Raw genomic sequence first — 13,211 nt, 5'->3', positions numbered from 1 at the left:
GGGAATCATTAATATCAGTTGAGATATGAGAGGTTTGTAACTGGAACAGCAGGTTACACTCGTTTCAATTTCAGACGAGATTATGAAGGAATTTCATAAGCTGTAACCCGTTGTGAAAATGTTGAAATATTATAGAGCGAACTGATGCTCGTGCTGGTTCATAACGTGTGTTCTGTTAAAGGTGGAACGGATCGATAGACTCTTTGGGCTATCTGTCGACGCTCGTTCAGGTACAGAAGTTGTGTAGCGTCGAATGAAATAGGATAGATGATTATGAATGGTGAGTGGGTAAGAAATCTGTGGCCTGTTTCATTGTACTGTGCTGACATTTGTCTGAGGTGGGTTATTGAGGAAAACCGTACTGTCGAGATTCAAAGTTAGCGCTTCCGATACGTGACATAAATTGATGGCGGGAGGAACGTATAACACGTATGAAGGCTCATTACTGCGTATTACGGTGGGCGTGTATGTTCGAATACAATACGAAGCTTATATCCGTTATGGAATCTGTTCTCGTTAACGCACTCGGAAGTACGTACTCAGATTTATTTTACTGAATCACCGTCGTTGTCATATGGGTGGTGTCTTTTACCAGTGATGTCTTTTTCTAAACTGATCTCATTGTACGGGCTATAAAGAATTTTTGTGGAAGTTGGAGTGTTTTCATTTATTATGAGACCGGGAGAACCGTGGAGGAAAACATCCATCTCAGAAATTTAAAGTGAAACACTTGAGCCTGTTGACTGTAAAGTTATTAGCTATTTAATAAAAATCTGGGTGTAGGAGGATTACAGTGTCTAATTAGTCTACTTGTAAGACCGAGATTCGATGTTCCAGGAACTGTGTGTTTACTCTTTGGGAACAACTTTATAGCATCCAATGAAGAAAGAGTTGTTTTGTATACATCCTTGTCTGGAAAACCGGATATTGAATAATTCACTCCAGCCTGCAGGCTCAGAACACTGCTTTCGTTGTATCCTGTGATCGCCACTTGGACATGCCCTCGTTTTCAGAGACCATTCCACCAGAAATGCACTTTGTTTTTGAGACTAAATAGCATACCATTCGTGTTATTTGGCTGCGCTGTCATTGAGCTTGAATTTAGCTAAAGGCCTCGTTACGTTGTCGTTCTCTGTTCGCCGTGATCCTGGGATCTGTTGCCCTGCGCACGCTTTTGTCATCTCCTTTTCCAGCTATGGTAGTGTTGGAAACATTCAAGCATTCATTTGGGACATTTTTAGATCCCGTCATCAGTTTTAGGTAACGACATACCAAGACTTACATGTTGATAGTAACAGTAACCGAATTTCAGAAGGTATTGAGATGAAATATCGACTGCATGGAGTAGAATCCTGATTGATAAATGGTTAGTACTCTTGCTTTGTATCTGGGAGGTCCCGGGTTCAAATATCGGCCTGGATACAGGCTATCTGCAGTGAGGTTTTTGTGATTTTTCTCAATGCTTCAAGGAAAATGCTGAAATAGTACTTTAATAGGCAACAACTGCGTCCTTCCATATCCTCTTTAATTCATTACTCGTTAATAGTATCGTTGGATGCTGTATAATCTGAGCTACAGAATGCGTCGTTAAGTTTAAAAAAGGAATATGAAAGGTTGACAGTCTTTCATCTGGTCAGGAATAAGTTCTTCTCGAAAAGAAAGTAGAAAGTAATCACAGTTGCAATAATAACCTCTAACAAAAATTGCAAGCAGTGGACGATTGTGATGTTTGGGCTGTGGAAGAGAATATTGTGAAAGTTATACTGCAGTTTGGTACACACAAACGTAAACGGTTATCACATCAACTGGAAATAGCAATTAACAGTTATGCTGGATGCTTGGGAAGTTCATGTAACTTACGTCAGTGTGCCCGTCGGCATACATAGAATACACGGCTCAGATCGACAATTATTTGCAGCAGTGAAGAAACGTACGGTACTCATTGTATTTTGCGTTGTTGCCTTTGAAGGAAAACGGTTATGACGAAGTTTAAAAGTCTGTTGTAAAGTTTCAGCGCGTGTTTCTGTGCTTTTCAAAATTTCTCGCCATGTTTCATTTTCACATCAATGTAGAAGCCAACTGAACAGATGGACGGCGCAATCTTTGTCTTCCCGACCGATCTCTCTTTCATGGTGCATTTTGGTGGTTCGTGCATTTCTACTGTAAACGAGCGACATGTTTGAGATCAGATTGTGAACATGATCCATCCTCGATGTAAGGAAATGCACAGTTGAGGTTAGTAGGCATGACGCATACGTTCTGCAATCTCAGACAGCAAATACGTGGACACGTGCTTAGTGGAAGAGTACATTCTCATTCATTGAGGAAGGAACGCACAAAAATTAGGATTCTTTACTCAGTAGACGTTGATATCTGCAGCATTGATATGAAATGCTTACAGTCGATAGATACGATAAATGTCATATGTCAGTCGTTCTGCTTTCCTTGTTGGACGGTTTAGATTTGTATCTTTGTACCTTGTGTCGCGTGTTCAGATGACATCTGGCTAGATGCTTAGGCTTTTTGTCACTGTGACTGTAGTCCATAAGAAAGTGTAGTTGCAATGTGCGTGCTACCATGTCCGTGTCTGTCGATTCTTCTGTTACATGTGACGTGCACAACCATTTGTGTTTAAGCTCTGCGACTTCCATGAGGACGAATACACTGCCATTCATATAAAACTGCAGAATGGACAGTTATTATTTCGTGAACATCCTGAGGGATCGATGTAACACTGATGGGTCACCGCGATTAACTGAGCTCACCGACTCGTCCATGAAATGTAACTGACATTTTGCATCAGGTTAATGAAATCCTAAGAAGTGCAGATTAATGTATGTCACGGGCTTGGGTAGGGTGCGATATATCATTCTCCATTCGCAGCTCTCCCCATGAGTGGCTTCTGATTGAGTGAAAGAAAGTACAGTTTAGGAAAGAATTCACCTTCAGGTCTCTACGCACTGACCGACTAACCACGAAGACAGGTTAATTTAGTTTCAATGCAGATGTTCGTAATGCAGCCTCTTCCTATGCGTTAGATGACCCAGATTGAAAAGAATCCAGGCAAGGAGGCACGACAGCTGTCGTTTGCTACAGGTGCTGGGGGCGGCGGCTGTGGAGGAACGTCGCGATAGAACGTAGAATGTTACATCTTATTAAAGCCTTATGGCGCGGCTTTATTGCCATGGCACACATAACGTATTAAGTTTTATGTATGCGTGGATGTATGATACATGAAATGCACTCTTAAACGGTACCTGGATAAGAGAGATATTTATCTTTGTCGGGAAATTATGCTTGTCCCAAGAAAATAACGTGAAACCCGATGTGACACTCCAATCGAAAAGTGCTAGAATGTTTTATGTTCATATACTCTTTCTCTCGCTATGTTTCCTCTAATTTATTTGAGCATGGGCGCTGGTGTCGCAGACGGGAATGATTTGATAAAGGAAGAAAGAAGGAAAATAAAAAAAAAATGGTCTGCGTAGATACGGTAGCTTATAGTGCACATAAGTGAACCTAACATGTATTACTGATTTCGGTTCAGATAAGAAATAGTATTATTACCTAGTAGTAATGTGTGTAGGTCCGTTGTGAAAATGGGGTGAGACTTGGTCCCGCACTTGTGCTGGCTCAGTATGCTAAATACGTTTCTGACGATGAGAATAATGAAACATTAACAGAATTACATCAAGCAGAAGGAAACTGAAATTGTCAGAAGCCTACTTCAGTGATGCATTTTACATCACGTATCCCAGTTAGGTTACCCTGGAAATAAATGCTGGCCTCCACGTTGAGAAGCAGGCGATTAACCAACCGCGTGTGCTGTGGCATGTAAGAAGAACAGTTACCTTCTGACCGTCAGCCTGTGACAGTTTCTGTCTCGCTAGTTGCCTAACTTCCAGGTACCGGTTATTCCCGAGGCAGTCTAGGAACTGCTCATTCTCTTACAGAATTCCGTTTTTTAGGGAACCTTACGCAGTACCACTTTTACCACCGCAAACTTCACACGATATTGTCCTCGAATTGGACACTGGCCCCACGTTAGAATATTGCAATAAACGGACCCGCGTAATTTTGTGGTACAAGAAACGCAACAAATGTTTTGTTATTTGCAGTTTGTTCAAGCCCCCCCCCCCCCGTTGCTGTGATAAAATTAATTTGTAATTAATTTTGTAATTTATCGGTTTGAATTTTTACTTCAGTATTCAGGAAACCACTGCTTTCCACATCGCTAATTGTTATTTTTAAAATAATAGAAGGATTAATCGTTCAGAAAACTGGTGTAAAACGAAATATAGATAATATTTAAGTATTATGTGTGTTTAATTAAATGCGTGTAGTGTGATTAGGGTATATTTTGACAATTTTCATTTGTAATTTAAATAAACTGATATAGTCCGACGAAGAATGATGTATATAAAACTGCTGACATCTCGTTTCGAAAATCTATGTAGGCTACCGTATTTCAAGTCAACAACAAGCTTTTCCATTCTTGTTCCAACACTTCTATTCTTTTGATTTCAGGACCAGTATGAAACGATATCGCTCCACACACAGAAAGGGATTGATTTTTTAGAGAAATATGGTCACTTTATCCGGGACAGATGTGCAATCGAGATGGAGTATGCGGGAAAACTGCGGTAAGTGTATTAACGAGGTTTTAGTCAGACATATTTTACTTTTTCCCTCTCTAGTTTAGTTTTCTTATAAGGAAGATGTGTGTGTGTGTATATGTGCATGTGCGTACGTGTACATTAACATTCCCCTTAATAACTTCTGAATCAACTGAAGGATTTTCATAAGTGGACATCTTCCATCAACAGACCTGGTGTGCCTTAAGGTTGGAACGACGTTAGCGCGTCTTACTGGTAGGCCCATGTGTTTTGTATGGCAATATGATGAATTATGAGCTGAGTAAAATGTAAAAGGAACCGGTTGTGGTCTGTATTGAGATCCTCCAGAATTTTTGTGAAATGCGGAAAATAATAGGCATTTAAAATGTTTGTTTCATCCGAATCCATGCCAAGAGAGGTAACAACTATGCTCCAACGTCGTCTCTGAACGATAAAGCACATTTCTGATGGATCGTGTGGAAAAAGTGCATCGTTCCTGTTGAAACTGTTCTTTCTCTGTCTGACTGTTATGAAACGCAATACCAGATGCAAATCAAAATATTTACCAAGCAACGTTAACGCGGTTTGGTTGTGTAATTTTGTCGTTGGCCAGAGGCCAGAGAGGGAAGAAATCTTTTTACGAACATCAAAAGTAGGTAATCGTGCCTGAATGTATTAGATTTGACGAGCATGTGCTCGGAATTGAGTGAAACGCCGGTTAGCACAAGTGCAGCGATTAATTTATACGGCGCCTGACAAACATCTGGACTGCTCGGTAAAAGAGACTATACTGCATTGTCATCAACATTCACTGAGCGTGGTCACCTTCAAAGTTACTATCCTCCTGACTTTACACGCGCGTTCCAAGGTATCTGCCATGCCTGAAAACAATGATGAAGTATTTTCAGTACTTAAGTGATTTGAGGTGGTGGAGACGTCGAAGTTTGACTTCTGGATTATGATGCTGTTTGGACTTGTAGGTAGATAACCAGTGTGTTGAGCAAACGTACTGTCTCCAGCATCAACTTCATATTCGGAAAGTCCTGGGCTCAAATGTCGGCCGGATAATTTTGAATTTTTTCGTAATTTTCCTGATTTCTCCAGGCAAATGCCGGCGTAGTGCCTTAAACTAGGTCACGATCGCTTTCTTCCACAAATTTCCTGTGTATTATTCTGTAATCATGTTTTGTTCGACGCTGTATATTCTAAGCTGTTGATAGCGTTGTTAAATGAACCGTGAATGATTAGATGATTGAGTATTAGTGAACTGTTAATGGACAATCATGGTTCGTATAGGCTATCTGTGTCAGAGCGAGTCCTGTCTGTGGATGTGAAATCTGCAAGAAAGCACTCGAGGAAAACTTATCACAGATTACGCATATCCGCGTTCATGGCCTTTCCCCCCCTTTTTTATTTTGAAAGTACAGCCAGTGACGGCATGCCTATAAATATTCCGGATGCTGCTTAAAGGAATAATAAACAGGCATCAGGTTAATGTTTGCCGACTTATGAATGCATTTTTTCTGGACTGCTGGGCGCCAACGGGTTTGTTTTTCCGACCCCCCACCCCCACCCCCCACCGCGCATCAAGTAAGCCAGGATATCTCAGTGTAGCTGGCAATGGGTTGGACGACCGGGGTTCGATTCTCATCTGAGGTACAGGTTTTCTTTGCTGCCGCGTTTAAACCGGGCTCACCCAGCCACTTAACTTGTGGGTACCGAGGGTACGTTTTAATGGGAGTAAGGCAGACGGGGCGTGATAAGTTTAACACTTGGTTCAACGGACCACACATTTCCTGGCTCTAACAGTGAAAGTTTTCGACTGGTTTAAAGTCATATTTTGCTCAGCATTTATCCAAAGAAATGGTTCACTAAATAATGTGAGTATCGTTTTATAGCTTCTGATAGCCTGTTGCACCTTCAAACTACCGTGTAGACGTTATAGCATTATAATTGTGTTTCAGAAACGTATTCACAGACTCGATTGATTGCAGTAGGTATGGATTAAGGCATTATGTACGACGAGATAAGGCCAAGACAGTTATTTGTCTGACCTTGGTTTTTTATGGCAGGTCTCCATGCACAATAGGTGTTTTTCGCAATCCCTCACTGGCGTTATCCAAGATAAAGTAATGAATACATTTGTTTCCGACTTTATTTGTAGACAGCTTACAAAGCACGGAAATTACGTAACATCAGTGGGGATTTGAGGATGATCGTAAATGTAAAGCGGGAAAAGACAGTCGTGTCCTATTTTGAGACAGTACACATTTGCCTCTAAAGAGTAAGGAAAGTCTGAATTCCGTTGATGTTGGAGCCTGTGCCACGTGACAACTGCCAACACAGCGACAATCCATGCCAGCAATTCAAGTAATAGGTACTACTTTCACCAGGGCAGCTAAAGTAATTGTTTTTAACTCTTTTGTTTCTGGTTTGGCGTTTAAAAATACTCATGCATTCCACCGAAAACTTGTAGAAACACTCGACCGATTATGAAACTCGTTACGAAGGTCATGCCATTGGAGGCCACTCCACCGTTATGTTGTCACTGCCTATCGTTTACTATATCAACTGCTGCGCGCGTGTTTTAAGAAAGAGTACGGCGTAGCCGTTAATGCGACCCTGCTTCCAGGGGACTTTCGTCGGTGCTCGTACAGTAAGTGTGCAGACTGATGCTGGAGCAGCGCTACCATCATGTAGTGTAGGCTGTTTGTCAACTGCATTGCGCACATTGCAGAATAATGAAATTGCAGTAATGTGGGCGGAAGCCGTCGTAGCTCATTTCACGTTAGGCTCTTTATCCTAGATTGACGAGCCTGAGGGCAACCAATCTCCGGGCCGAGATTTGAAGCCGCGGATAATTTAGTGTCGGGTTCTGGAATTAGGTGTGTCGATGGACCCACAGAAGCTGTACTGTCTGTTACTCTGGAGGAAAGCTGTGACCTTGGCGTTATGGGTTAGGGGCAAATGGACCTTGTGGCTAGAAATTAATCATTTGAAACATCCTGCTTAGTTATAGCCTTATATTTTAGACAGATTTACCCCCATAGGACATTTGCATGGGTCCGTACTGTCAAGGTCAAACCTTTTCGCCTGCGTAACAGTTTCAAGATGATTAAATCGTAGGCCATCAACCCCAGTCAGCAGGATACTAGGCTTCGAACAGTGAGGACTGAGCTTTAGAGTAAGTTTGAAAAGAAATGGTTCTTAATTGTAAAGGCATTTAATAAATTGTTCGAAGGTGCGTCAAGTTTAAATATTCATTAACGACGATAAAGAAATCAGTATTATTTTTATATATATATATATATATATATATATATGTGTGTGTGTGTGTGTGTGTGTGTGTGTGTGTGTGTGTGTAGAAACTAAGAGCAGAGGAATGGTACCTAACATTTAGTACAGATTTTTTGATTTACAGAATTATAATTTTACATGTTTTCTGTGCGTAAAAGTTTGTTTTTCGCCCCAATGGAAGAGCTTGAATTGTTTGAAAACATAGTAATGAGAATGATACTTTATACTAGGAGTAGGGACATTCCAGGAGAATGGAGAGAATTATATAATGAGGGGCTTGATGAATAAATTCTTTGCGAAATATTATTGTGGTTATGAAGTCAGAGCGGAAGAGGTGGTGACATACAGCACGCACGAGGAAGATGATAAGCACATGGAAAATGCTATCGAAAATCTGAAGGGAAGAGGCTGCTTGAAGTCCTGTCCGGTTCTTAGGGTAACAGACGTCTTCCTCGTTACGTTTGTGGGGAGAAAACTGTGTTCTGCAGTCCTAGGGTGAAGGGACTGGCGCACAGCTCATCATTCGATCAATACAATGGTCTTTGTATTCTCTGAGTTGTTTGTACTGTGCGTCACTCATAGGCAGTTGTGAAGAGTTGGAGAGATGATCGCCCTGATGATGGAGGCAGCAATGACCTCTGAAACGTCGGTAAACTTCTACCAGACTACACGGCGCAACAACCCAGAAGACACCCATCTTCAGACTCACCGCTGTGAAAACCTCAAATCCTCCTTTCCAGTGTTGTTTATATTTAATTACATAGGCCCTTTACTTCTGCCTCTCCTCAAAATAGGGAGCATTTCAGCAGCACAACATTCGGAACCGCCATTATTATACCGAGCACAGCCAGCGAATAGGATGGCGGCATATACATACAGGTGTCCTACTCCCTAGTGAGTTGCCTCGTCTTATTTTATGAAAATGACTGGGTTATGGGCTGGGTAAGCGGGGTTCGATTCCGGGAAGGGTCCAACGCTTCCAGACTCAGGTAGAGTAAGATAGCGGAATATGAAATGAAGGCCAGGCACACAATTTATTTCACTTTTGACCATGTAAGTAAACGAATTAAAGAAACAATAAAATGACTACATAAACATGTTGCAGAACTCAGAATCGTGTTATCATGACAACATTAAAAACTCTTGATATTGAACTTACTCCCTGGCTTGTCACATTTCGAAAGCCCAGGTTCACGCTCAGGTTAGTCCGTTGGGATTTATGGCGGCCAAGGTGCTACTGAGGCAGATTATTCACGGAATCTTTCGGTTTTTCCCTGTCAGTATCATTCCACCACTGCCGCATATTTATTCTGTGGAATGGGCAAAGGGCCTGTTAGAGGCCCAGCTCTACAGGGTCATAGACTTTCCCCACCTTAACTGTACAATAGAATACAGCATGCGGCTTACCTGTGCAACCAAACCATAGATGGACTCGGGTACAGAAACCTGTTTTCTTATTTTCAAACAAAGAACACCTACTCGTTGCAGTTCGATTCTATGTTATGTATTATGTCGTGTTTGTGACCTTAGTAAGATTGTCCACAGGGTGGTAGAAGGCTATACGTACTGTTTTCTGTTGACACTACCATTGTGGCAACACTGGGACTGGTTTCTTTTACAGCTGCTACTCAGGATGTTTGTTGTTACTAATAACGTGTCTGCTCCCTGCAGGACATCCCATCCTTTCATGTTGATTATATATTAGACGAAGCAGCCACTTCAGACGTTGTAATTTACGTTGGAATTCCGTAAAAGAATTTTCTTTGCGTTCTTTGAAGAATGTGAAAACGAACCCATAACAAGGACTTCGTGTATCTCCATCCACATTATGATACATTTACCTGCAGAGTGTGACGTGGTACAAACTTCCTCTGCGTATTATATATGAAAAGTCTCCCGGATAACGAGTAAGTCGTTTTGAGTGCTGGTACCGTGTGGAATTGGTTTTCGCATTCTTTTCATAAATAAATTCTTGCTGGCGATGTCGCGTAATACATTTCGGTACATTGTAGGCTATTTGATATATTCTGGATACTGCATGGCAGTAGGCCACGACCGTTTGATGATACAGTAACATTAAATAACTTAGGATTTTTCCATCTTATCCCTCCGAAGTCGCTGGATATATCACTATAGCTCGTTCCTTACTATATAATTATTGAAGTTAATAAAGCGACGTTGAACCATAAGAGTCTATAAGAATCTGTACATTGTCTTAAAATGCTATGAATTTATCATACCCGCACAGAGTACAGTTTTTCTGTAGATTCTCGTTAACACAGAATGTTTGTAATGTGTTCTAACGTGTTTAATTATTTTCTGTTATAAAACAGCCTATATTTATATATATTTATTTATTCATTTTCTGTATCAGTCAACCTTTTCAAGTTTAGCGGGAGAGATGGTTTCCGTAATTAAAAAAGGGATTGGTGTGAATATGTTTTTCTATGACAAAAATAATTAATGTACTTTACAAACAGAATACTTAATAATTTGGACTTGAAAGGGTTAACTGAATGTATGTAGAGCGACAATTAATTCTGCTTTATTTCACAGGAGGCTTGTAAAGAACTACCAACCAAAGAAAAAAGATGAAGAGGATTATCAGTAAGTAGAATCCAATAAATATTTTCTTCTATTCGTTAATAGATTCATTGTGAGGTTAAATAGGTTGGATATATTCTGCTGCCTGTTTTAATGATGTAATTTGTGATGTAGATTATGCATTGAAATCATTTCCAAGGTTGTCAGTTGGAGACATTCATTACCATACGCTTTATATATCTGTCGCCTCCTGCAAGACTTAACCAGTGTTTGCCGTTGTAGAAAAATCAGGAGTCGTTTCAGAATCTGTTGAGACAACTTCAGGATGGGTCGACGGCTGAAGAACTCGATAGCTCTGCGTTGAAAACCAACAGTTGAGGTTTTTAACGGTTCTCAGTCATAGTTACTTTGGTATGTTTTATTATTGAATTTTGTTTTGGCGTCACCGTATGCATGTATTATGTTCCATATGTTTCCGTGAGTGTTTATGTAATCGACTTGACTTTTCTTGTAGTGCAGGTAGAATAGGCCCTACTGAAACCCGGGTGTTTGATAACAAAATGCCGAAGGAGAATTTTCGAGTCTAAGAGATACGAAGTAGCAAGTGGATGTATAATATTGTACTACTGAGGTACTTTATAAATTTTACTCTTCAGATAATATTATTATGATCAATTGAATTACTATATGATCGGCGGTACGGTTGGTTCGTATCGTCAAGTATCATGCCAGCATTCTGTAATACGAAGATCGGTCTACGATTTCATAAATAGAGAATCTAGCCATCGCCGCACAAAACGTCTGTATGCTATAGGTCTTATGTATTGCCCAATAAGTTAATTGTTTTAACTTTTATCCTGTGGTATCACGGCTGTAAAACTTGAGTACGCCGATGTTTCGTAGCCGTCAAAGTATGCCAGTGGGTTAAAAGGAGAAATAAATCAAGAAAGAGAGGAATAGAAAGAAACAGACCGACGGCGGAAAATCCACCGACAGATGATTTGATTGTGTTATGATGAAGTGAACTGAAATGAAGCCTCAGTGGGTTAGTCCAATAAGTCGCATTTTACGACCTGGAGGTGTAAAAGTCTGGAGCCATAGGCAGAATTGGAGTTTTGACACAGCTGTTAGAAACCATGTCTAATATGTTGAGCATTCACCCCACGCAGACGGACAAACAAGAGAATGTCGTGAAGATGGCTGTCTTCTTGGTTGTATCGCCGCGTAGTTTGGTAGAAGTATGCCATCATCAGGGCGATGAGTCATCGTCCTGATGACGGAGGCAGCAAGTACCCCTGAAACTTTAGTAAGCTTCTACCAGACTACACGGCGCTACAACCCAGAAGACAGCCATCTTCGGACTCGCCGCCGCGGAAACCTCACTAATTTCATGTGGTATGATCTGCGTACAGTGACGAGTAGCTTTTGAAGATGCTCGATGTTCCGTGTTTTGGCAGCATACAACTTGGCTTTCAAATGGTCCCACGGTTAGAAGTCGTGAGATGCGTGCAAGGTCAGGGGATCTTGATGGCAGCTTCCATAAGATCGTCGTTAACCAGTTGCACCACTCGCCGCTGCGGTAAGATGTGTGTTGCCTGTGGTTCCAGACTTACCGGAAATTCTGTAGAACAGCTTCAGCTTCATACTTATCGTCTTATATGTATAGCTGTTGTTACAGCATTCTACTTCGGAAACTTGATCAGTACGTATATGGCAGCACCTAGATTTGAAGTTACACCATTCTGTTTCTCAACCAGTCTGTCGTCGGTATTACTTCGCGTAGCCCCGACGTACCGCATTCAAAATTCAGCATCAGCCCCTCAAAAGGCCTGTTGTGGCACTTGGAGGGCGCAGAGCGCTTAGCCCATAAAGGGAAAATAGCCAGATTAAAGAAGATTACTCTGCACAGAAATTCAACCAATTATCTGCATTCTACTTACGTATTCTTGTGAACCCATGACCACACGTCGTGATTGAGTGTTGGTTAACATTCTTGCTTTGTAAGATAGGGATGTACTGTGGAGAAAGTGTAGACCGACATTATAATTCAAGGTCCCCCGAAAAGAAATCTCGTGTTCTGAATTTGTGAGATTCAAGGACGGGCCAAAAAAAATTCTCGTACGTATAACCGATACAAGAATTTGTAAGTTTCAAGCCGTTGGAAGGATGAAAGAAATTTCCAGGGAGTTTTCCTCACACATAATGTGATGACCATTGTGCAAGAGTCGTGGAGGAAGCAAGAACACGTGTGAGACAGCGTGCGTGCACGACTTTGTCGGCAGAGCGGGTGTACGCAGGTCTCTCAACGGGAACCTTGCCTGGTATGCAGGTCATCGTGTGAGCGGCCTCCGAGCTTGCATATTATGAATGGATGTTGATGCAGGCTTGACTGTCTGGTCGCTGAATATGCGCGTCATCGAAGAAGAGACAGAAAACCGGCCGAAGATGATGGTATGACGTGTTTTTCAAGGGAAAGGGATTGGCATTTCGTATTCTGAACATTCTGCAAGAGTTTCACCGTCCATTCATCAGACGAAGATCTCTTTGTTAGCTGATTTATTAGTGACTGTTAGTGAACTATGTCTGTTGCATCACGGCCAGTGGATGATGGATTTGAAAAGACGTAGAAGGAAACTGAAAAACGTTAGTCTCTGTAATGGGTATGTGGGCCGAGATTTGAACAAGGAATCTTCAGAATGAAAAGCAGGAGTGACAAATAACCACAACACTACGGCGTTTAGCAAAATTATAAAG

General features: G+C 41.3%; 1 protein-coding gene across 6 annotated transcripts in view; it reads left to right on the top strand.

The window, feature by feature from the left end:
• Cip4 (formin-binding protein 1-like Cip4) overlaps positions 1-13,211 on the top strand; it is a 57,371-nt gene that overhangs the window by 19,345 nt on the left and 24,815 nt on the right. For 4 of the 6 annotated variants that reach the window (XM_022070326.2, XM_022070325.2, XM_022070328.2 and 1 more), the window contains exons 2-3: positions 4,528-4,643; positions 10,470-10,520. In XM_022070326.2, coding sequence (XP_021926018.1) covers positions 4,528-4,643; positions 10,470-10,520 — 167 coding nt within the window. Of the gene's footprint in view, positions 1-4,527; positions 4,644-9,694; positions 9,821-10,469; positions 10,521-10,740; positions 10,869-13,211 lie in introns of those variants that run through there. The other 2 variants (XM_022070329.2, XM_022070330.2) reach the window with 2 other exon arrangements.

Source organism: Zootermopsis nevadensis, unplaced genomic scaffold, assembly GCF_977971745.1.
Source record: "Zootermopsis nevadensis isolate Lab colony 2312 unplaced genomic scaffold, Znev_1.0 Znev_ptg000028l, whole genome shotgun sequence".
Lineage (NCBI taxonomy): Eukaryota > Metazoa > Arthropoda > Insecta > Blattodea > Termopsidae > Zootermopsis > Zootermopsis nevadensis.
Note: the sequence above shows the minus strand (reverse complement) of the source record. Positions and strands in the feature narration are given on the sequence as shown.